The sequence below is a fragment of the Vulpes lagopus genome, chromosome 13 (genome assembly GCF_018345385.1).
Source record: "Vulpes lagopus strain Blue_001 chromosome 13, ASM1834538v1, whole genome shotgun sequence".
Classification (NCBI taxonomy): Eukaryota; Metazoa; Chordata; class Mammalia; order Carnivora; family Canidae; genus Vulpes; species Vulpes lagopus.
Window position 1 is genome coordinate 7829463 of NC_054836.1, and position 23533 is coordinate 7852995.

At 37.3% G+C, this 23533-nt stretch overlaps 1 protein-coding gene and 1 long non-coding RNA gene across 5 annotated transcripts in view; one reads left to right on the forward strand and one right to left on the reverse strand.

Annotated features, from left to right (window-relative positions):
* The window catches only part of EXOC4 (exocyst complex component 4), a 755174-nt gene that overhangs the window by 233912 nt on the left and 497729 nt on the right, over nt 1-23533 (forward strand). The window contains exon 10 of one of the 3 annotated variants that reach the window (XM_041727476.1): nt 1738-1823. The exons of the other annotated variants lie outside the window; for them this stretch is intronic. Coding sequence (XP_041583410.1) covers nt 1738-1808 — 71 coding nt within the window. The 3' untranslated portion in view covers nt 1809-1823. Of the gene's footprint in view, nt 1-1737; nt 1824-23533 lie in introns of those variants that run through there. 3 annotated transcript variants of the gene reach the window in all.
* LOC121474542 overlaps nt 1-23533 on the reverse strand; it is a 68268-nt gene that overhangs the window by 15221 nt on the left and 29514 nt on the right. For both annotated transcript variants that reach the window (XR_005983426.1, XR_005983425.1), the window contains one exon: nt 17686-17776. This is a non-coding gene — a long non-coding RNA (uncharacterized LOC121474542). The remainder of the gene's footprint in view (nt 1-17685; nt 17777-23533) is intronic.

Sequence of the window (23533 nt, forward strand, 5' to 3'; positions counted from 1 at the left end):
ACTAAATTCTCTGCATATAAGAAAATTTTTCTCTCATGCATTAGATGAAGAAGGATAGTCTGAACTTTTTGTTTCCACTACCAGTTTATTACGTATTATTTATCATAGGTTCAGGTTGCTAAGCCAAGTATTAAACCCTTGTTCTTACAATATGTCAAAAGAAAATTTTTAGAACATATTGTTTTATTGTACATGTCTTTACAAGGTAGTCGACTTTGATTATTAGTTGCTTATTTTTTGGTGATATGACTTTATACTATTGTTAATTTGAATTATTATACTGTGAGAGTAATAAAGAAGTGAACTAATTTTTTTTTTGCAACTAGTTAATATTGATGCACAGTACAGTGTATTGCAAGAACTACAGAGCATACTTTCTTCATGTGGGATATAAATGTTTCCATCTAATGACCTTGAAGGTCAATCCACCAGTAACATGGACACTGAAGTTTCCAATGACATTTATTTGTCATCAGCTCAGTTTTTTACTGTAGCAAAAGCCAATGTTCCAGTACAGTCACTTTCTTAAAGAACTTGCCAACACATGTCTTCTTACAATTTATAAGGTAATGAAAACATGGTAGTGAAAGGTAATGAAAACATGCCTTGAAGCAAATGTTGTCAGTAACTGTGATTTCATCAATCTGAATAGAAAACGTGTCTTTGATGTTAATTGATCTCTCATCACTACATCTTTGAATTGAATTGTGGCTCAATGGCAGTGCTTTAAAAGTACTGGAAGGAACATTTTAAAAACATTTATTTATTTGAGAGGGAGGTGGGGACCATGCACATGAGGGGCAGAGGGAGAGAATCCCAAGCAAGACTCTCTGTTGAGTGTGGAGTCTGATGTACCATGAGATCATGGCCTGAGCCAAAACCAAGAGTCAGACACTTAATTGAGCTACCCAGGCGCCCGTAGAAAACTGGAAGGAATTTGATGCATCATTGTTGGAAATACAGTCTCTGGAAGGAATTTGATGCATCATTGTTGGAAATACAGTCTCTGGTTTGGGTCATATGACTATCTCTGCAATTGTATGAACACTAGAAAATTTGGGGCAGTGGTTTTTTTTGTTGTTGTTTATTGCTTTTTTTTTTTTTTTGCTTAAAGTTAAAAAAGTAAATCTAGCTTTATTGAAATTCACAAACCATACAATTCATCCATTTAAACTATATAGTGTATTGGTTTTTAGGATATTCAGAGTTGTATAACCATCACCACAATCAATATTAGGACATTTTCATCACCCCCAAAAGAAGTCCTGTACAATATTCCTCATTTCCTCCCATTTTCCCCTGATCTCAGCAGTTACTAATCTACTTTCCTTCTCTATAGATTTTTCTTTTCAGGACATTTCATATAAATGGAATCATATAATATGTCGCATTTTGTGACTTTTTTTCCTACTTCTATTCATCCACATGGTTCATCCGTATTAAAGCAAGTATTGCTCTTCGTGTCTTTACCTTGCTGAACAATATTCCATTATGTAGCCATTTTATTTATCTGCTCACTAGTTGGTGGGCATTTGGGTTATTTTCACTTTTGGGGTTATTTCTACATTGGTGTTATTTTCACTTTTTGGTGGCTATGAATAGGGCATAAACATTCATGTGTAAGATTCTGTGTGGACACAAGCTTCATTCTGCTTATGTATGTACCAAGAAGTTGAAAGATTGGAAGATATGGGAACTATGTTTTATTTCAGAACTATGTGTTTATTTTTTTTACAGAATTTGAACCATTCACAGTAGAAAGTAATCATTTAAGATATTTTTGCTTCAGGTCATTATCTTCAAGGTGAGTTGTTTACCCTTTGTTCTCCTAATGCTTGAACCTGCCCATTTATGACATGGGTCATTCACTAACTACAATTTGCACAGATATCCACGTAGGTCTGTTCTTTCTACCCCAAATGCATATATCTAGTCACATATCCTTACATACATATCCTTCTTACGAACTAAGGAATGCGAGATACACTATAACCATAAAGAAATTGATATTTGACAAGAATGACGAAATGAGAGCTTCACACAGTTATAGGAGTTCCATACATTGAGATGACAAAGTTCTGGAGGTGGATGGCGGTAGCAGTTGCATAACAAGTGTGAATGTACTTTAATGTCACTAAACTGTACACTTAAAAATTGTTAGGGTCGACTGTGGGGCTCAGTGGCTTAAGTCTCCAACTCTTGAGCTCATGAACTACAGGCTCAGGTCTTGATCTCATGATCCTAGTTTTTTTAAAAAAATTTTTTTATTTTTTTATTTATTTATGATAGTCACAGAGAGAGAGAGAGAGAGAGAGAGAGAGAGAGAGGCAGAGACACAGGCAGAGGGAGAAGCAGGCTCCATGCACCGGGAGCCCGATGTGGGATTCGATCCCGGGTCTCCAGGATCGCGCCCTGGGCCAAAGGCAGGCGCCGAACCGCTGCGCCACCCAGGGATCCCCTCATGATCCTAGTTTTAAGCCCCATGTTAGGCTCTATGCTGACTGTGGAGCCTACTTTAAATAAATAAATAAGAATGGTTAAATGGCAAATTTTATGTTATGTATTATTAAGTAAGGGACAGGGAGGGTAGGTAAGAAGAGATAGGGGGCCACGGAATTAGGCTCGCAAAAATCCCAAAAATGTGGAGATGAAAGGAAACCAGAGATAAACAAACCAGACCATTCTGTTCTAGGTGTCAGAGGTAGAGTCATATTATGCAGCAACTTGTGACCAACAGGGAATTATGGGACCCTAAAAGGGAAAATGGACCATTAAAGACGTTAACACTAGTCCTTACTCAGGGGTGCTATCATAAATATGTTAAAAGGATTTAGGTTCTCTGGTTGACTTTCAATAAACAACCAACCCTACAACCCCCATTGGCAACCCTGTCAGGACCCCTGTCACTCCTGAGAGCTTTTTCTGTATCCTTGCTTAATAAACTTCTATCACTTTTTTCACTCTCCTTTGTCCATGAGATTCATTCTTCGACTTCATGAGACAAGGACCTGGCTCTCTCTCTCTCTCTGTCACGAATAAATAAATAAAAAATTTTAAAATATATGTATATATATATTTTATATACATATATAAATATATATTTTTATGTATATAAATTGTATATATATACAAATGTGTATATATGTATATATTTACACACTACAGCAGTAAAATAGTGACAACTACCCAAATGCTTCACAATAAAGAAATTGTAGGTAAGTGCATATTTCTTAAGTACTCTTTATACCCGGCGTGGGGCTGGATAAGTGCGTATTTCATCAACATTTTAGGAAATATTAGATATTAATACCCTAATAAACATTTAAATTAATAAGAAATAGTTACAATATTTATGAAAATTATATAGTACAAATATGTAAATAAATACATAAAAACAGTCTTGTGTTTACCTTTGGAACTGTGAGAGAAGTTTCTGAAAAAATAATCAGAAGACAGAAAAGCCAAGCCAGAGGGGAATCCATAGAGACTTCTTCATAGAAAATAAACAACCAAAAAAAGTTGGATAGAAGTTGACTACAAACTGAGTAACATCCAAATGTGAATTGTGGGTAGTTGAGACAGGTTAGGCATAGGAAGTCATGTTAGCCAATCTGCGGCATGAGGAAGCAGTTTTAAGGTGAAGTTCTTTTTTTTTTTTTTTTAAGATTTTTTTTATTTATTTATTTATTTATTTATTTATTTATTTATTTATTTATTCATTCATTTATTTATTTATTTATTTATTTATTTATTTGAAACACAGAGAGGAGAGAGAGGCCAGAGACACAGGCAGAGGGAGAAGCAGGCTCTATGCAGGGAGTCTGACATGGGGCTGAAGGCGGTGCTAAACCACTGAGCCACCTGGGATGCTCTTAAGGTGAAGTTCTAATCGAAAACAGACCACTAGACCATGAGAATGAATAGACTGCTTATTTTATTTAAAAACTTACTTGGGGACACCTGGTTGGCTCAGCGGTTTGGCACTTGCTCCTCGGACCAGGGCGTGATCCTGGAGACCTTGGATCAAGTCCCATGTTGGGCTCCCTGCATGGAGCTTGGTTCTCCCTCTGCCTGTGTCTCTGCTTCTCTCTCTCTCTGTGTCTCTCATGAATAAATAAATAAAATCTTTTAAAAAAATAAAAGCTTACTGTGTATGATAACCCAGTATAGAATGGATATATGGTCATTGAACAGTATTAGAATAATTTAGAAAAAATCTAATTTGTGAAATATCAGACAAAACTGATTACAGATGGTTGGAAGAGTAGTAGCAAAACATAAAAAATTAGAAAGTAAAAGTAAATATTAAGTGTTTGCGTATGTAAAGACTTTAAAAAACTGAAGGAAAGGATAATTTAATATTGCTACATAAAAATATAAAAACTTGAGGGCAGCCCCGGTGACACCGCAGTTTAGCGCTGCCTGCCTCCCAGGGCGTGATCCTGGAGACCCGGGATCGAGTCCCATGTCAGGCTTCCTGCATGGAGCCTGCTTTTCCCTCTGCCTGTGTCTCTGCCTCATTCTCTCTCTGTGTCTCTATGAATAAATAAACAAATCTTTAAAAAAATATAAAAACTTCATAATCAAAACATAAAATTAAAAAGTAAAAAATAAATTGAATCATATTGCAGCAAATATGGCAGAAAGACTGAAGTCCTTAACAGATACAAGCCTCTTTTTTAAAAATTGAAGTATAGGGATGCCTGGGTGGCTCAGTGGTTGAGTGTCTGCCCTTGGCTCAATCCCGGGATCAGGAACTGAGTCCCATATCGGGCTCCTTGCATGGAGCTTGCTTCTCCCTCTGCCTGTGTCTCTCTCTGTGTGTCTCATGAATAAATAAATAAAGTCTTAAAAAAAAAAAGAATCACCTGGGGAGCATTTTAAAAATACCAAACTTTAAAATAAAATAAAAATTGAAGTATAGTTGACAAACATTTTTGAGTATACTACATAGTGACTTAAAACTCTGCATTTACACTTTGCTCCTCACAAGTGTAGCTGCTGTCTATCACCATACAACACTATTAAATACCATTGACTATTTTCCCTAGATTGCACCTTTTATCCCATGACTTATTCATTCCATACCTGGAAGCCTGTATCTTCCCACTCCATTTTACCTGTCTCCTGGGTCCCCTTCCCTCTGGCAAACTACCTTTTTTTTTTAGAAGTTTCTTTTGGGTGCACCATAAGACCTGTGCATGTCTCCTTAATGTACTGACTCCAGTGTTTTTTTAAAAAATTATTCTTTTTCTGCCTGTCTCAGTGGGAGTACTGTATTCATTTTTGCATTTTTTTGGGACAAGCACAAAATCTAGCCCATAGAAGGAACTCCATAATGTCTGACTATGATGGAATTAGATTTAGGACCCTTGCTTTACTGAGGTGTGAAATGCTTACAAATGGATTTCAGTTGATGATACCCATTTGAGTAAAGGGCAGAAAAATGCTCAAATTATTATATAACTATAGACTTATGGTGTAAAATATTTGAAAAGATGAAATATATATTCCAAAAAAAAAAAAAAGAATGGCTGTTAGAGTCATATTGTAGGTTATTAGTTTATATAAATGGTGGGAGGTCTTTTTGCTGCCCTTGCTAATTTTTCTCTCTTTTAGTTCCTAAAACCCTACCTTCATGCCTCTGGTCTTATTTCACTCATCTCCTTTCTTTACCTTTCTCTCTCTCTCTCTCTCTCTCTCTGTCTCTCACCTTCCTCTTTTCCTGTGACATGCCCTCTTTGCCTCACAACAAGCTCAATGAGAAAGGGGAGTTTCTGAGTTCCATTTATGCCTCTTGCCCCTTGGCCTTAAGAATCAATCATGTATGTGTTTCAGATAATGCCAGCATGATGAGAAGTAAGCTTCCCATGCAGAATGACTACTGTTGGGGATGTAAAGAAAAATAAGAGGATGTTACGTGGAATATTGACCCTTTGGAGTTTTATATGCAAATTACATGATTTGGATGGTACCTGAGCCAATTTAATATTGGCTAGTAGAAACGACAGTGTTTATAAATTTGCAGAGTGACATTTGTATGTTATCAGGTTTTAACTTTTACTGCGTTGAATATCCTTACCATCGTTACTTTAATATTCTTCTAGAGTTGTTTACACTATGGGAAACACTTCTTGAAAAGTTAAAATCCTTAGAAATTGGATGATTTTCATTTTACCTAATCTTAAATGATGGCTGTAATTAAGATTTTAGGTTTGTAAATCACTCTGCCATAACCCGTGAGAAAAAAGGTTTTTTCCTTCCATGATTTTCTCACTGAAAATAATTTTAGCCATCTCTGTTTAAAAATACTTTTTGTTAAATAATAATATGTTGCCTTATTTCTATAGGTTTTGAAATTTGTATCCACCCCAATGCATTTTAATTCATAATGGGAGAAAAATGAAAGATAACCTAGAACTATGCCCCCACAGTAATAAATACTTTGAATGGTTTTTGATTTATTTCAGTTCTTTTTCATATGTATTTGCAACTTTAAGAATATGAAAACAATGGTATGGATTCAGCTTTCCTTAAAAATGGATTTAAGTAGTTTATCTTTGATTCATTAAATCAAAGTCAGCAAAGATATTTCATCAAGACTAATGTTTGTCCTCTTCATCCATTTTAATTTTAAAAAATTAACACATTACTCAAGGTTGATATTAAACTCTATTGTCGCTTTTAAAATTTAATTTTTAAAAATCACCAAGCTAGCAAAAGCCCTTCCGAAACAAACATGCAAACTCCTAAACTACAGGTGTGGGCCACCATTATCTTTTCTGAGTTTTGTGCCATTAATGTGTTTTGAGTCTCTGAGGTGCATAATATGTATGATTTGTTTAGTTTCAGCCATAACTTAGTGGCAGTTTTTCTCCATTATGGACTTTACACGTAATGAATTTCAGGAAATAGGCAACAACAGCTTCTTTTGCTTGTAGATAAAGACAGTAATGTGATGAAGTGATCAAATACAAATGCTCCTTTAATTTATTTTGCCAAGACATTTATCCATGTTTTATTTATAAGGCAATTGAAGTCACTCATTTTGTATGGAACTCTTCCTCTTCTGAATAACAAATAATATATTATCATATATACCACATTAGAGAAGGGAGTGATGAAAGCCATACTTGAAAATAAAAGTTTAATATTTTGGGCTCATTGGGCACAATTATAGAGGCACTATCTTTGTTTTCAATGGAATCATAATTGTGTGTTCAGAGTTTTAAAGAATTGAGATGGCTTATAGCACAGTTGTATGGAAAATAGAAAATTCTTTGTTCAGAGAAGGAAAAAGTGTTTCTTTTCAGCTGCAGAGCATTTTAAATGCATGAAATCTGTCTCAGAAATATCCCTTTGTAAGATCCTTGTACACACATGATTTTAAATTGTTTCATTGTAGGGGCGACGAGAATGAAATTGAAGCCTAACTGCCCAAGGGTCTGTGACATGGCCATCTGAAAGCCAAGGCCAACTGTTTTGTTTCGAACTCTTTTCAGAAACTGTCCCATCTGAAGGGCACTGCAACATTTCCCTCCTGAATCAAATCAAATAGCCTACTAGTGTTTTACTCTCCACTTTGTGTTTGCTTTTCCCTGATACCACAAAGGAATGTATCTAGAGTGGCATTATAGTGGTAATTGTTATTTACCCTTAGTTACATTTCCAGCTAATAACTATACGATGGCACAGCTTCTCATGTATTGATTGCTTGAGACTATCCACTTTTGTGATAGCTTAGGATATAAAAAGATCATGCCTGAAAGAAAAGTGTAAGTTTAGAGTCTCATAGCATAAATGTCAGATGACTAGTTAGGTAGTAGATACCTCTGTTCAAGCAGACACACTACATATTAAATTCCATGAGGATTTATATATATTTAATTAGTTTGGGTACATCTGTGTAATGTTGAGATCATAGTTTATGGACATGTTTTTTCAAAGCATGGTCCAGACAACTCAAACCTTACTGTAAGAGTCCTTTCAATAATGCATTCTTTCTTAGCACATTGAAAGTATCTGACTTATAAACAATTATTTCAGGAATACGCACTATGTACATAGATTGAACCATCAAAGCCTTTCTGATAATTACAGATATTGGTTTGTGATTGTTTCCATCTCCTGTCTGGAATTTCACAAAGGTATTCTGTTGTCAGGGCATTTGAAATCTTTTCTATACAGAGAGCTTTTGACCTATTCCATCTTGTAAGTGTGACATTTAGCCATTTGAATTATCCACCACAGGTTATTTGCTAGTTGCTGCTTTGATGCTTGCAAGGGCTGTTGGTTCTTGGTGTGCCTCATAGTGTCCTTTCAATGGTACCTTAGTTAGTATTTTGGACTGAGGAAAATGTGGCTCCTGACGATGTGTTTGCTAAGTTATCTCTGAGCTGCCTTTTCCTTTTCCGAGAATACTCACTGCTGTTCCGTTAATCTTTCCAAGGTCAAACTGATGGCTGAAAATTATTCCTGTTGAGACCAAATAAGCCATCTGAAACTTCTAAAGGTTTTATTGTAGTTTCCAAGTAAGAATAGTAAGCTGGTGTTACTTCTTGATATGTTTGTGGATTTCAGAAGAGAACAATGTGCTTATATTTTTTGTAGAAAATGCTTTACAGTGAGGTCTATGCTAGATTCTGGGACTGTTTGGGAGTATTTCCTTTTCTCCATTCTACTTCTTTCTTTCTAAAGTAGGGTTCTTAACAGTTTTTGAATCATGAACACTTTGACTTCTCAGAATAATGTTAAATGGATTAAAAATACACAGGTGTAAAAAAGGAACCAACTATATTGAAATACAGTTATAAGTAACAAGATTTAGTGGCAAGTCTGATGATATTATATTTTCAAAGCAGTTCTGAGCACAATTTTGAGACACTTGAAACAACTGTAATAGGACATGAAAATATTGTTGATTTCTGTTGGTGACAAAGTTGCAGGTATGTTAATGCTATTGTTGTTGCCTGTGATCTTAATGGAAGGGAATGCTCAATTTCCATTAGCAGTAGTAGTATAAAGATAAATTTTTTCCCATCCCAGGTCATGTACTCCTTGAATTCTATCCATGGATCCCAGATTAAGAAGCCTTTTCCTAAAGGGATTCCTGCTTCTTTCCTATCAGTGTTTTTCCTACGTTAATATTCCTGAGTTAGAAAGAAAGTTATTTGCCTTTGTTACTGAAGGACCAACTTTCTTAAACCTTAGCAGATGAGTCCTATAATGCTGCTAAGGCTTCAGTGTCTTTAGTGTCTTCTGCCAGGAGAGACGTATGTTTGGTGCATTATTTTCCTTTCCCCAATAATTGGCTCTTTCTTTACTTGAGAGGCCAATACAATATTGTTACCCAAGCTGTTGAGAAATTATTTCTTTGGGATGGTGTAGACCAAAGCATAAATCAGTTTGACAGAAATATCCAAGCTTTTTCTTTCCAATTTGCTAAAATAAGTTAATCCCATTTATAAATGTTGACCACTCCTCCTTTATCCAAACTGATGTCTGGTTAGGAATATATGATATAGGATCAGTAATTTGAAGTAAACCAGTTATTCAATGGTCTAAGAAGAAAGACCAAATTGATTTGAGGAGAATTCTTTTTTTAAAAATACATGATCTTAAGATTCTATAAAAGTTTTCCCATTGATCCTGTATTCTGTTTCTCAGGAGAGAATTTTCCCAGGATAAAGCTTCCTGCAGCAAACAAATATGTCATGACTATCTAGTTTTGCAAATCAATTCACAAAATCCTTTCACTTCTTTTGGCACATCAGAGAGGATTGGCACATAGAATATAACTAATTTTACTGCAGAAACTTAGTGGGAAATAGATTTAGGTGACAGTAGAAAAGGTAGCAAAATTATAGGGACATTACCCATGATACCACTTCTGTTAGTTGGATTTTTCTTGCATCTGTAGTTGGTTTGAAATATACATATATATTCATAAATGTCTATGTATTTAAGTCATAGTGTAGTTGTGGGGTTTTTTTGTTTGTTTTTATGTTGGTTAAGGGCTTGAGCTACAGAGACCTTTGCCTGATTTGTCTGAACCTAGGGTATTCCTGGGGTGTGTCTGTTGTATTATACCCTGAGCCTTAGGCAGAGGAATGAGATGTAGGCAGTGTGGTGGAGTGTAGTTTGGGAAAGCTGGAGAGTCACTGTAAAACTAAAGAAAAAAAAATGTAGTCAAAAATCCAGGTTAGAATTGCTTTCAAATTGTAGAGAAGGGGAAAATTGTATATGGATGAAACAAAAGGGTTCATTTCATTTTGTGATGCAATGAGAAATGTGAATTGCACCCAGTTGAGAAAAATAGCAACAGTTGAAAGTATTCTATTCAGTAGACCACTGTAGGAAACCCTACAAAACAGTTTTCAAAATCCCCAAATGAAATGCAGCATTGTTCTAAAAATAATAAAAATTCTTTCCTATTTTTAACAAAAAAAAAATGGTTTGGGACATATTTACTGTTATTTCCACTTATTTTTCATGGTCAGACATCCCTGAATATGTTCAACCATTGTTGAACTTGATTTGCATCAGAATCATCTGCAGGGCTTCTTAAAATACAGACTGGTACCACTCCCTCCCCCCTCAATTTCTGATGCATTCTTAGGCCAGGACTGGGACATAAGAATTTGCATTTCTAACAGGTAAGGTATCACACCTTGAGAACCTCTGCACTGTATGATCCACTTTATTATTATTATTATTTCCTAGCAGTAGTGATGACTTACCTGTTAATCTTTTGCTTAATGTGTCTTCATGACCCACTAGATTACCTCATCTTACTAAAAACAAAAGGGCATGATTCCATAGTTAAAAGAGGCTGTCTAATGAACACAGGGCTGTGAGCCTTGATCTCAGGAACAGTCATAGTTCTTTAGATTGGAGATTGATCCATTATGAAATGTTTTCTTTTGGTCTTAGCAGATATGGAGCTTAATGCCATTAATAGGCTGTGTGAATTCTGATTGTTACAAACATACTTTAATGTTCCATCAGTTACTATGAGTTTGAGTTTGACTTTAGTGATACCCTGGATAACCACCAGCTACACATTTTTGTTTGGTTGAGATTTTTTTTGGTGGCTGATCATTGTATCGTATTCAGATTGTTGTTACTGTCATTTGGTTTATGCAAACCTAAATAGGGACTCAGATTTAAAATTCTCTTCTTTGGTCACTGAATTTATTGGCTTATTCAAATTCTGTATTACTGTTCAATATTTTAAATGAGTGCTAAAAGTGCTCAGAATGAGAGCACATACGGGTACTCTCTGCACTATTCAATTTTCTGTAAACCTAAAACTAGTCTAAAAAATGAAGAGGATTAATTTTTATAAAAAAGTGTTCAAAGCCAAAACCTTTGAACAAAAGGAAAAGGGATTAGAAAATATACATAGGTTTGACAGTTATTGGATAAGAAAGATCCTTTGGCCATATCACCCTAAACATGCCCGATCTCATCTGGATATGAAAGATCCTGGATGTGCAAGGTAGGTTTTTGTTTGTTTGTTTGTTTTAAATCTCTGTTCATTTATACATCCAAACACCAACAGATGTATGATTTAGCATTTGCCCTGCACCTCTGGCTGTAGGAGTTTTTGTATGTGGATTCTCTGCTGTACTGAACTCTGTCATTGTTCTGAACAGCTGGGAATGGAGGATAGCTCATTAAGACAGGAGATGTTATCCAAGCCTCCCCTGGCATCCCAAAGAGTAGTGAACATGTTTTGCTTTCCAAGATCTGAAGTATCCATTTCATTACCACCTAGTGTTCTCTTTGCTTTTATTGAAAAACTCTATTGGCCCCATTGCCTCTTTGAATGAGGTGCACAGTTTATACCAGCTGTTCCCCTGTTATCCTCTTCTCCTTCTTATTATGTTTATGGTGTATGGTGTGCTTTTTATTTCAAAAAGTAAAGCCCCAGTGTAATTTGTACATATCACTTGTTTATATAACTAGAACAGTATTAAGAACAGATTTCCACAAGTCAATCCCTATCTTCCAGATACCTCTGTTCCCTTGCTTCTGGAATAAGAAGCAACTTTGCTGGAGAAGGGGTTTAATTTAAGTTTATCATGTTTACTGAGGAAAGGAGCTTATATTTGAGTCCTTATTTATGCCAGGTGTTTCACTCATATTCATTTGATGGTGGTAATAAATCTGCGGGGTGTAAGTATTTTCCCATTTTGTAGATGGGGCACTGAACATCGGAAAGAACAAATAACACAGTAGATTGTGGAGCAGGGATTCCAACCTGTGTCTTTCAGATTCTAATCCCTATTGTGTTACCTTTCGATGAGTTACATGTCCATGTTCATTTTTCATGTGGCAATCATTGCTTATGAGGCATGATTATTCAGAACAAAAAGACAATTAGAGAAATTGTGTTTAAAATACCACTTTTATCTGGAGATTTCAGAGGCAAGTCTAGGTCATCATTTTTCAATTTGGCGAATTACTCCATCTTTGCAAATGAAATAAGTGGGGATGATCAAGAATAGCAGTCTGTAGTCTCCTTTGTAATTGGAGAGAGAAACATTTCAATCTCCTCACTAACATTTATTGGGAGAGAACAATGTGTTAACCACATACATGCATTATTTCATTTAACTCTCTAGGAAGTGTAGGAATACATGTGGAAAATGGCATTCAGAGTTGAGTAATATGCCCAAGCTCACACAGCCTGCAAGAATAAGTTCGGGCAAGAGCTGCTATCAGATTTCAGAGCTCACACTCAATCTCTATGCTACACTGCCAAAAAGTGGCAGTTAAAACACGAGAATGGTATGATACCGTAGCCTAGAAAAGACCTAAATTATTTGAACACCTGGCCTTTTCCTTTCCCATCAGCTAAATAAAAATATCTTTTAAATAGAGATACATGGGATCCCTAGATGGCTCAGCGGTTTAGCACCTGCCTTTGGCCTGGAGCGCGATCCTGGAGTCCTGGGATTGAGTCCCACATTGGGCTCCCTGCATGGAGCCTGCTTCTCCTTCTGCCTGTGTCTCTGCCTTTCTCTCTCTCTCCCTGTGTCTCTCATGAATAAATAAATGATTCTTAAAAAAAAAAAAAAAGCAGAGGTACATTTATCCCTCCTCAAACAAATTTCATAAAGAAAAGTTAAAGTATGGGTAAAGTTACTCTGTATACTTTTGATTAATACAAGAAAGTTGGTCTCATGATTCTAAGTCACTCTAGCCTGGGTATAAATGGAAGGAACTGGGGGTTTTGAGAATTAAAAGAAGTCAGAAACGGTGACAAAGAAAGGCTAGGGGTTTTGTACATAGGCAGCTTTGTCAAAGGTAAAAGGAAGTGAAGGATGTGTCAGTTTACTTTCCATTCCAAGGCATATGTGAAGAACGAACATGATGTCAGGTGCTTTGGCATATTAATTGCATAACCTTGAGCATGGTGGAGGGGCTTACCCTAACCCTTCTTTTCCCTGGTTAAAGCTCTGTGAGACATCATGACAAGATTCAGGGGAGGCAGGACCTAGTACAGATTGATATTAAACATGGATGGAGTAATAGACATCTCTTGGTATATGTATAAATCCACATACTTCTTAATGTACATATTTTCTGTAGCAAAACAGCACTGTAGGAAAAGAACAAAGTAACATTTCTAGTGAGGAAAAGATTGTAATTAAAATTAGTATAGTACCCAATATTATTCATAGCTTTTAAAGTATAGCTGATATTTTCTTTGTTTGAGAAGGCATCTTTATTTTGTTGACTGTAGATAAATGAATGTGGTCTTCCCTAGGTTAACTCCCGACCCACAGAAGGTGCCTTCAGTGTTGTATGGAATCTAACCATCCATGTTGGAAAGTATCCATGCTTTTCAAAATAGTCTTGATATAATTAGCTATTTCATGTTTAGCATTTTAGACTTAGAGTGTAGTCCACTTGGCTTCTAACTCCTGCTTCATTAACTGAATTTATATTCATTTGTAAAATGTTGACAAGTAAATGAAAAACTGGAGGGAGAAGAAGGAACACTGTGATAAAACCAAGAAAGACTTGGCTATGTACAGTCAGGGCCTGGGGCACCGCCACTCCATGGAGACCCAGGGAAGGCTTGGGAGCAGGTCTGTCAAACACAATAAGAAAAAAAACACATGAAAAAATTCTTTTTATGTGAACATTCTAGTAGTCCTTAGGAACATAAATCCTTCGTGGAGTTGAGAATGCTGTTGTACTGCTTCTTTGCAGTGGATCTGTCCAAAAATAATGTGATTTTTTTAAAAAATTAATTTTCTGTTGGATAGTTTTTAGAAATCAGTTTTGGGATATAGAGGCCTAGTGGAACTACAGGTACCTAGTATGCACTGTTTATAATTTTGGGGAGCCTACTTCTTTCCAAAAATTGAACTTTTTCTTTCTCCATTAGCCTGAACTTGACTCATTAACCATGTTCATCATCAGCATATGGCTGATCCAAATTAAGTATTTTAGACAGATGCAAGGGATGAGCTCAGAATAAGAAGAGTAGAATAAATTGCTTAAGTGAATAATCCCTTAGGAGATGATTATCAATTGCATCCTCCCTCTGTGTAATCAGAGAGGGGCAGAGTAACCAAGAGGTGATACTTAAGTAATTTATTTACCTGAGTGCTTTTCATATGTGGTGCTGTGGTGGTAAGTTAATGTCACAAAGGGCAATGCTAAAAGAAACCATTGACCTACAAGAAACCCTGCTTTTGCAACCTTTTTTTTCTTTTTTTAAAATTTATTTATTCACGATAGAGAGAGAGAGAGAGAGAGAGAGAGAGAGGCAGAGACACAGGCAGAGGGATAAGCAGGCTCCATGCCAGGAGCCCGACTCAGGACTCCATCCCGAGACCCCAGGACTGCACCCTGGGCCAAAGACAGGCAGGCGCTAAACCGCTGAGCCACCCAGCGATCCCCTACTACCTTTTTCTTTTAGAAGTGACTAAAAGTTTGGTGTGGCCAGTCATAAATTGGCTGCATTTGTTCTTAAGTTTGGAAACCATGTTAGATTTTGAACTTGAGCACATACACACACACACACAAAATGAATTATTTACTCCCATATAAATTTGTTCAGAGGCTCCTATAATTATTTAGAAGCAATAAGGTAATTCAGATAATTTCAGTAAATTTACTTTTGCGAAGGAATTCTAATAAAGGATAATTTAGACAGTTATGCATGAGGAAAGATTATTTACTAAAAAGAGAGTTAGCTTACTATAGATGTTAGAGTTTGGAACAAGAGATTCTCTTTGAAAATAGTCTGTTTTCTGAGATTTCAGGGTGAAAATTACATGGATGGAGTATGACCCAGAAACAGCCCTGTCAATGATTGCCACTGGGAATACAGTAATTGAAGATTTGCCTGTGTTGATTGACTTTCAATATCTGATTACAGAAGCTCTGAGCAGTGTATCTTATTCTTTGATCTCCTTTGTTACCTCCTTTCAGTAAAGCTTGTAAAATGTACCTGGTCTATCTATAGATTTTTAGAGTCTTAGAAGGCCACTTAACTATTTCTGTTTAGTGTTTACCAGTAGAATATTTCAGTTGATAGCAATATTGGCATTATATAGAACCTGAATTAAAATTTGCTAGAATTGGGATCCCTGGGTGGCGCAGCGGTTTGGCGCCTGCCTTTGGCCTAGGGCGCGATCCTGGAGACACAGGATCGAATCCCACGTCGGGCTCCCTGCATGGAGCCTGCTTCTCCCTCTGCCTGTGTCTCTGCCTCTCTCTCTCTCTCTGTGACTATCATGAATGAATAAATAAAATCTTTAAAAAAAAAAAATTTGCTAGAATTCCATGACCAATATTTTTGGTACATAATATACTTACTTCTTCTAGTACCTCATGTATATGAATATATTAAAATCCTGATATTCAATGCTAGTATGAGAACCTGTGGCAGGACACTGTAGCATTTGGATACCAACTCTTTTAAAATAATTCACTAGTACAGCTGATGTTTTGAGTAACTCTGTCTTTGAGAATTAAATTCAGTACTGTCAACATGAGAATCTGGTACTTTATTTAGAATTTAACAGTGGCAGCATGTATGAATGGACTTTTACTTTAAAAAAAAAAACAAAAACAACAAACAAACCAATCACATGTATATTCTATTTACCCTGGTCCTGAAGGTAGCCGGTACCCTCTGTATTGTGTATGGTCACCTTCTTGACAAGCTATGGCAGTGGTATGGCTGATGCATGGCCATCTATGCCATTTCTGTGTAGATTTTGTTTTTGTTTGATTTTTGAAATTCATTTATTTATTTATTTATTCATGAGAGACACACCGAGAGAGGCAGAGACATAGGCAGAGGGAGAAGCAGGCTCTCTGTAGGGAGCCTGTTGCGGAACTCGATCCAGGACCCCAGGATCACAACCTGAGCTAAAGGCAGATGCTCAACCACAGAGCCACCCAGGTACTGGTTTGGTTTTTGGTTTTTCAAAACTGGATTATGCTGCTAGAAACATTGGTGGACGGAGTAAGAACACTATGTTAGAAAAGGAGACATATGTTACTAGCTTCTTTTGTTTTGGCAGGAGTACATTTCAACTCTTAACCAGCCTGATTCAGTGATTCTTTTGTTTCCCCACGTATTAATATACCAACTTGGTCACGATGGCGTGGGAGTAGATGGAGAGGAGAGAGGAGATAAAAGGGTGAGGTGAGTGTACTGAAGCCTGGGGGTAATATCTCTAACTCCAAGTCTCTCATAGTGACAAATGCAAGAAGTCCACATGGCAGATGAGAACGCTCTTCCTACATGATCGTAGATCAGAGAATTTTATTTCAGCTCGTATAAGCACTTGCTTTGTGATTCCAGCATGCCCAGTGTTTTCATCATTGAATCATATCCTCTACCTTTTGACATTGCATTTTGCTCGGCACTTGGCTTCTGTGTATTCACGTTTATTTGCCATTTTTGATTTAGTGCAGGATTTGAATAATGATCACCTGCATTTTAAAGGGTGTCACATTGTGGTGTATATTTGCTCCAATTTATGTGTAATCAGTAAACACATGTTTTTGGTGTTTCCTTTCTCTTTTAGAGATGCCTGTTTGGCTGTAGTTGTTTTCAGGGCCCTTCCATTTTGGTCCTGGGCTGAAGAACCTCTGCTAATTTTAATCAACCCTGAGCTGTCATTTCTGTTCATCACTGTCACATTAGCATCATTCCTGTTCATCAATGTCACATTAGCAGCAAATCTGAACTTGCTGATTAGTAAAGTGGATGGAAATCACAGCTCTGTGTGTGTCCAAATAGCTACTCATCAGCAAGGCTTGTGATGGGGTCTGATGGTTTAATGCAGGCCTTAATCAAGGGCTGAGAAATGTTTTCTCTTTAGTTTAAGCTAGTACTATTGAATTACATTAACATGTATATATGTTTACGTACACATTACATGGAATAGTATAACATGAGTGTTCAAAGTCAGTCTGGTTGACTCAAACGAAGGAAGGAAAGGATAGATTTTGAAGATAGCTTTTCTTGTGATTTCAAGACAATAAACAGCATCTTCGTCCTTGGTCACACTGAGTCACTTGTACCCAGGTGAAGAACTGCTTGATTGAAAATACACTATCTTTGGGGACAGAAACTGAAAGACTATGGGGCACATGGGATAGATTTCACATTCAGAGCTGACATTACCCCACGTGGTCACTTACTTCTCAGTGATGCTTCTGCAGATGTGTTAACGCACATTTGGGTTCTCAGGCTAGTGAGGCACAATAGTGACAAAGACGTGGTTGTCCTTATCTGGAGATGAAATGAGGTCATATTATGTAATATTTCTGCTCAAGCGCATGAAACAAGTACATTTTATTTTTCACAAACAACTTTTTGGTGCATCAGTTAAACTCAAACACTGTACTTTGAGTGTTCACTGTAAAACCCAGTGTCTTAGTGTACCTGACCTTTGATATGGTATTTTTATTTTGGGAGCTGAGTATCATTCTGACTTTGCTGATGAAGTTCTGAGTAGGTAAGAGACTCATCTAGAGTCACACTATCCATACATAAAAGCTGGGCCTTGCATACAAGTCTTTCTGACTCCAGGTCTGGTGATTTTGCCTTTTACCACATAGCAGCTGTCTTGCTTTTGTGATTTGTTAATATGATGCCAGAAAATGATGACAGAGGTTTCTGTTTTTTAAAAATTCCTCCTGCCTTGATGCTTATAGTCATATCTGAATGACCATAGCCATTGAGAATCCTGACTTCACTTAGGATAACTGAACACTGGGGAAAGCAAGGATGTTACCAAAGTCTACACCAACATTTTCTGGGAGGATTATAGGATTTGCATTCAAACTAATGAGGACAGCACGGAGATCAGGACTTTGGTACTATTTTATGGAAACCAGTTTTGTGCCTGGTTTTAAGGTAGTATCAATTCTGGGGGATCCCTGGGTGGCTCAGCAGTTTAGCACCGCCTTTGGCCCAGGATATGGTCCTGGAGACCCGGGATTGAGTCCCACATTGGGCTCCCTGCATGGGGCCTGCTTCTCCCTCTGCCTGGGTCTCTGCCTCTCTCTGTGTCTCTCAGGAATAAGTAAATAAATCTTTTTTTTTTTTTAAAGGTAGTATCAATTCTTTTATCTGATTAAAACATTTGCCTTAATGATTTTTAAGTATACATTCTATTGTCAACTCTCACCCTGGAATTATATCTTTGAAGCCTGTTGTCATTTCCTTTCTTCTAAGACTAGTGGGTACCTGGTCAAGTATTTCCAGCATACAGTATGCTGCTGTTCTAAACTGAATGAACATACTTATTTTCTTCCCAGATTCTTTTACTATCACATTATCTCTTTCTTTTTTGATGGCTCAGATTAATAGAGTGCTATCACATTTATTACTCTTGTCTGTTATGCCAGACTGGATGTTTTACTTTGCTTCTATTTAGAGCCTGGGAAGTTTTCCTTTGAGGCAGCAGCATCCTGTAATGGGAAGAGTATGGGCTTTTGAGACAAAGCCCTGAATTAGTCCTCCCCTTATGGGTTGAGTTACTGAGGAGTTTCCAGCCACATTACCCTGATCTGTAATAGTAGGGATTCGTTGGGTTACTATGAGGATTAAGTAGGGCAACGAAAAAAGAAATGGCTACTGTATTCGCTACTTAGATTAACTACATTTCCCTCCTTCTTTCTCTCCCACTTTGTCTTTCTCATTCTGTTCACAACCCCAAAGTTTTAGTGATTCTAAGAGATCACACTTCCCTACTTGGAAGATTACTTTGACCATGCTGTGGTCATTAGCAATTAGACAAATAGGCTCATCAATGTTGTTTCTAACCAGACTTCACTCTTCAGCAAAAATATTCCTGGGTCCAGTCTTCCTCATTCTACTTTGCCCAGTCACACCTATTGTCTCCCCTGTTGCCTGTTTTATCTGAGGTTGTTTCTTTCCTCTTGTTGATTCATTTTCAAACTCTCCCGATCTGGTTGCGAGAGTTACTATTAAACATCTTGAACTTGGCTGTGGGGTAGGTGTAGTTGTAAACAACAGAGACTCAGTGGTGGTGAAACAAGATGGAATTTTGTTATTTTCCCACATTAAAGTCTGGTAGTCAAGTTCTGGTATGTGATCCAGATGTCCTCAGGGACCCGGGCTCTTTCTTCTTAATGTTTTGTCACGTGTGTGCTCCATTCCTAAGATCTCTTTGTCCAAGATGGATCCTTGAACTGTTGCCATATTATGTACATAGCAGTCAGCAGCAAGTAGACGGGCAGAGTGGCATGTGCTCCTCTCTCTGGCAGCTGCCCACACTCACTTCCTCTTATATTTCATTGGCCAGAACTAGCTGTAAGGAACACTCAGGAAAGTGATGTGTTTCAGTCATCCATATGCTGGGAAGGAGGGACTGGATATATGAGGGCAAATATTAGCAGTGGCTGCCTTGTTGGTTTATGTGAAATGTGCTATATCCTGAAAGCGTCAGGAAATCAAATGCTTTTCTTTTATGCCATTTATGTTGCCGCCTATTTACTTATTGGACCGCACTTTATCTTTTTAAGTCTATGCCACCTATGGAAATGGAGTATCACCTATACTCTATTTTATTCATTTGGCCAAGTAGAAAGAGTCTCTATCAGTCAAATTCTTTGTTCCTGCGTGAATCAGCTACCATGGTCATGGGCTGCACACTTAGCAGGCAAATCTAGCAGAACACCATGTTGGATTTTTCTCCACATTCCTCTGAAAGTAGTCCAACATGTGAATTTTTTTTTTTAATTTTTTATTTATTTATGATAGTCACAGAGAGAGAGAGAGAGAGGCAGAGACATAGGCAGAGGGAGAAGCAGGCTCCATGCACCGGGAGCCTGATGTGGGATTCGATCCCGGGTCTCCAGGATCGCGCCCTGGGCCAAAGGCAAGCGCCAAACCACTGCGCCACCCAGGGATCCCCCCAACATGTGAATTTTAAGATTGTCTTCCACCAAAATAATGGTGGTATAGCACTCTTCAGTTTATTTCTAAGTCAAAGCATCTGTGGAAATATAGTCCACATTTAAGATATATCAGTAGTCAAGGGTAATTATGAACTGTATTGAAGATGCACTTGTAAACAGTTTTATGTATAGATCACAATAGCCCATACTTTTGGTTCATTTTGTTTTCTTTTATAAATGTTTCCTTTTTTGGGTAGCAGCAACCACAAGTTCACATTATTTATTGTGATTGAGAGCTATGTAAAAGTATTTTTATTTTAATAAATGAGATAACTGGTTGCAGAATTTGGGGAACTAGTAAGTGGCAGACCTAAGCCTCAAATCGAGATTTTTCGAATCCAAATTCACTTCCTTTTGTACTGTGGTACATGAGCTGGAAAGTCAGGGCATTTTTTTACTTACCACAGACTGGGAATTCTCAGAATTCCTGTTGCTGCTTTTCCAGAATGGATGGTCCATCCTTGATGGGAGTACCACCATTTTTATCAGAATGTTCAGCTGGAGTAGGGTTGGTAACCTTCATTTACTGTTAAACAGTTTTCATCCATAGCTTAACAAAGATCTCCTTCCCCTTCTTAAAATCTTTTACCTGTTGTCCTTTTCCTTTTTCTTCTAGGATTGAATTTATAATATATATATTTAAAATTATGTCCATGCTCTCAAGGAGCGTAAAACCTCGTTAGGGGTATATAATGCATGTATGAGGAAAGGGTCACATTGGCATACCTGTTTCAGTGTAATTGCTGCATGCCTATGGCTTTCTTTCCTTTATTATTCTTTTTTTTTTTTAAGATTTTATTTATTCATGAGAGACACAGGTGGAGGGAGAAGCAGGCTCCCTGTGGGGAGCCCAATGTGGAACTCGATCCCTGGACCCTGGAATCATGCCCTGAGCTGAAGGTAGACACTAAACCACTGAGCCACCCAGGTGTCCCTCTTTTACTTTTCTTTATGCTGCAGATTTTAAAACTGATACTGCTCTGTTGTCCTCTATTTCAGAAACGTGTACTTAATTGTCTTTATCTTTTACCCTGGTACCTTGTGCCTGTGCTATGCATTAAGACTCCGTTTCACCCTGTTACATCTAGAAAGAACAATTTTAGATTTACACTGAAACACACTTCATCATCTTAGAATTACAAAGGGTGGGACAGGAGATGGTGGCAGTGTATCCTACCACTGCCCAGAGATGGGAAGAGTGTCATTCTTCCTTCTGTTCTACTTCAAGCACTGTGATGCTTTGATTAGGTATGATTTTTTTTTCTTTATTGTCGTAAGCTACAGTCTGATGCAAATAGCTCTCTCTCCTGTATCTCATTTTTCCTTCACTATACCTCTTGGGCTGTATTTTTCCATTTTGCATGATTGCCAACGTGTGAACTTTAAAATGAACTCAAATTATGAACTCAGGAACCAGCTTTCTTTGGCAAGACTGACTTCACAGAGTTCTGGATCTCAGTTGCCTTCATTTCTTGATGATGTAAGTGAAGACAGGCTATTTTTAGTACCTGTCAATCAGGAACAAGAAAAGCCATTTGTCTCAGGCATAGGTTCCTTCTCAAAGCTAACTATAATATCTGTGTAGGTTGTAATGATTTAATAATTTGGAGGTTTTTTTCTTTTTTTCTGTGACGACTTCACAGTTTTCAAATAGAGGAGAGGAAATTATAATACGTTTTCATAAGCATGAAAACTTTCCTAGTTCCATCAAGGATATCTCCTGAATTTTTAGTTGTCCTTCTGGAAGAAGTTCGTTGCTCCATGAAACTTAGGAATCCCTCAATCTGAGAATTTGTAGATTTTTCTCCCAGAAAATTGTAAGGCTTGCTCTAGGGGCACATCTGCTCCAGAGGTAATGGGTTCACTGTAGATATTCTCTCTCAGAATCCCTTCTTGCTTTATGATGCTTTGATAAGCATTCTGTAATTCAGATACGTGAAAAAAATCACCACTAGCAACGTCCAAAACCTGGCAGGAATGGTTAGCTATTTCCTGTTGGTACTTTTGAGTACTTTCAAAGGAAGGCATTAGATAAATATGAGGCATTTTTTGTTATAACTGTTGCCATTCCTTGTTATCACTTATGTACCACCTGCCTTACTAATGCAATTGCTTACAGGAGCTGCAATTTTATTCCTGATGGCCACTTTTTGTCATTATGTAATCTGTGGTAAACCACATACCATCTAAATGTTGCCGCTGGATTTCTTTTTCTTCAAACTCCAGCCCAAGAATACTGTTTCTGCCCCATTTGTCAGTGAGCCCCTAATGAAATTTCTTGGGAATATATGCTACCTGGTGCCAGGAATGGAAAGCATATTAAAACCCAGTAAAACCCCAACTGACTACCCCCATCATAGTTCCTATGACCTCAGAAAACTGTTAAAAGAACATTAATAAGCTTTCCATGCATGGCTTCATTTTTATAACCAATTGCTAAATTGCTAAGTTGCCTTTATATTTACTTTCAAATTTACACACATAATTTCCAAATCTGTGGCTTTCATTTGCTAAATGCATAGCTCATTGTGTGTGTGTGTGTGTGTGTGTGTGTGTGTGTGTGTGTGTGTATGTATTTCTGGTGAATTGCCATTTCTTCCTTGTTTCAAAAGCTGTGGATCTCTTATTCTGAAGGATTCCTGCCCGCAGTTATCAATTTGTATGTTATGGAACAATGTATTGACCTGATAGACTTTTCCAGTTTCACTTGCACAGCTAATAGCTTCCTTTGGTAAAGCAGAGAAGGGCTTTCTTGCAGAAATACTTTGAGTTATTCACTGTTCACTTCCCATCAAAAAACTTCTTAAAAACCTATTTTGTTTTGAAATTCGGAATCCCTTGATATGTGGGGTATTTTTACGTAATGAATCAAAGCACTTATTGCCAGTTATTTTTCTTTTTCTGACACTACTAACAATTGTATTTTTTAAAAAAGATTTTATTTATTTATTCATGAGAGACACAGAGAGTAGAGAGAGAGAGAGACAGAGAGGTAGAGACACAGGCAGAGGGAGAAGCAAGCTCCATGCAGGGAGCCTGATGTGGGACTCCATCCCGGGTC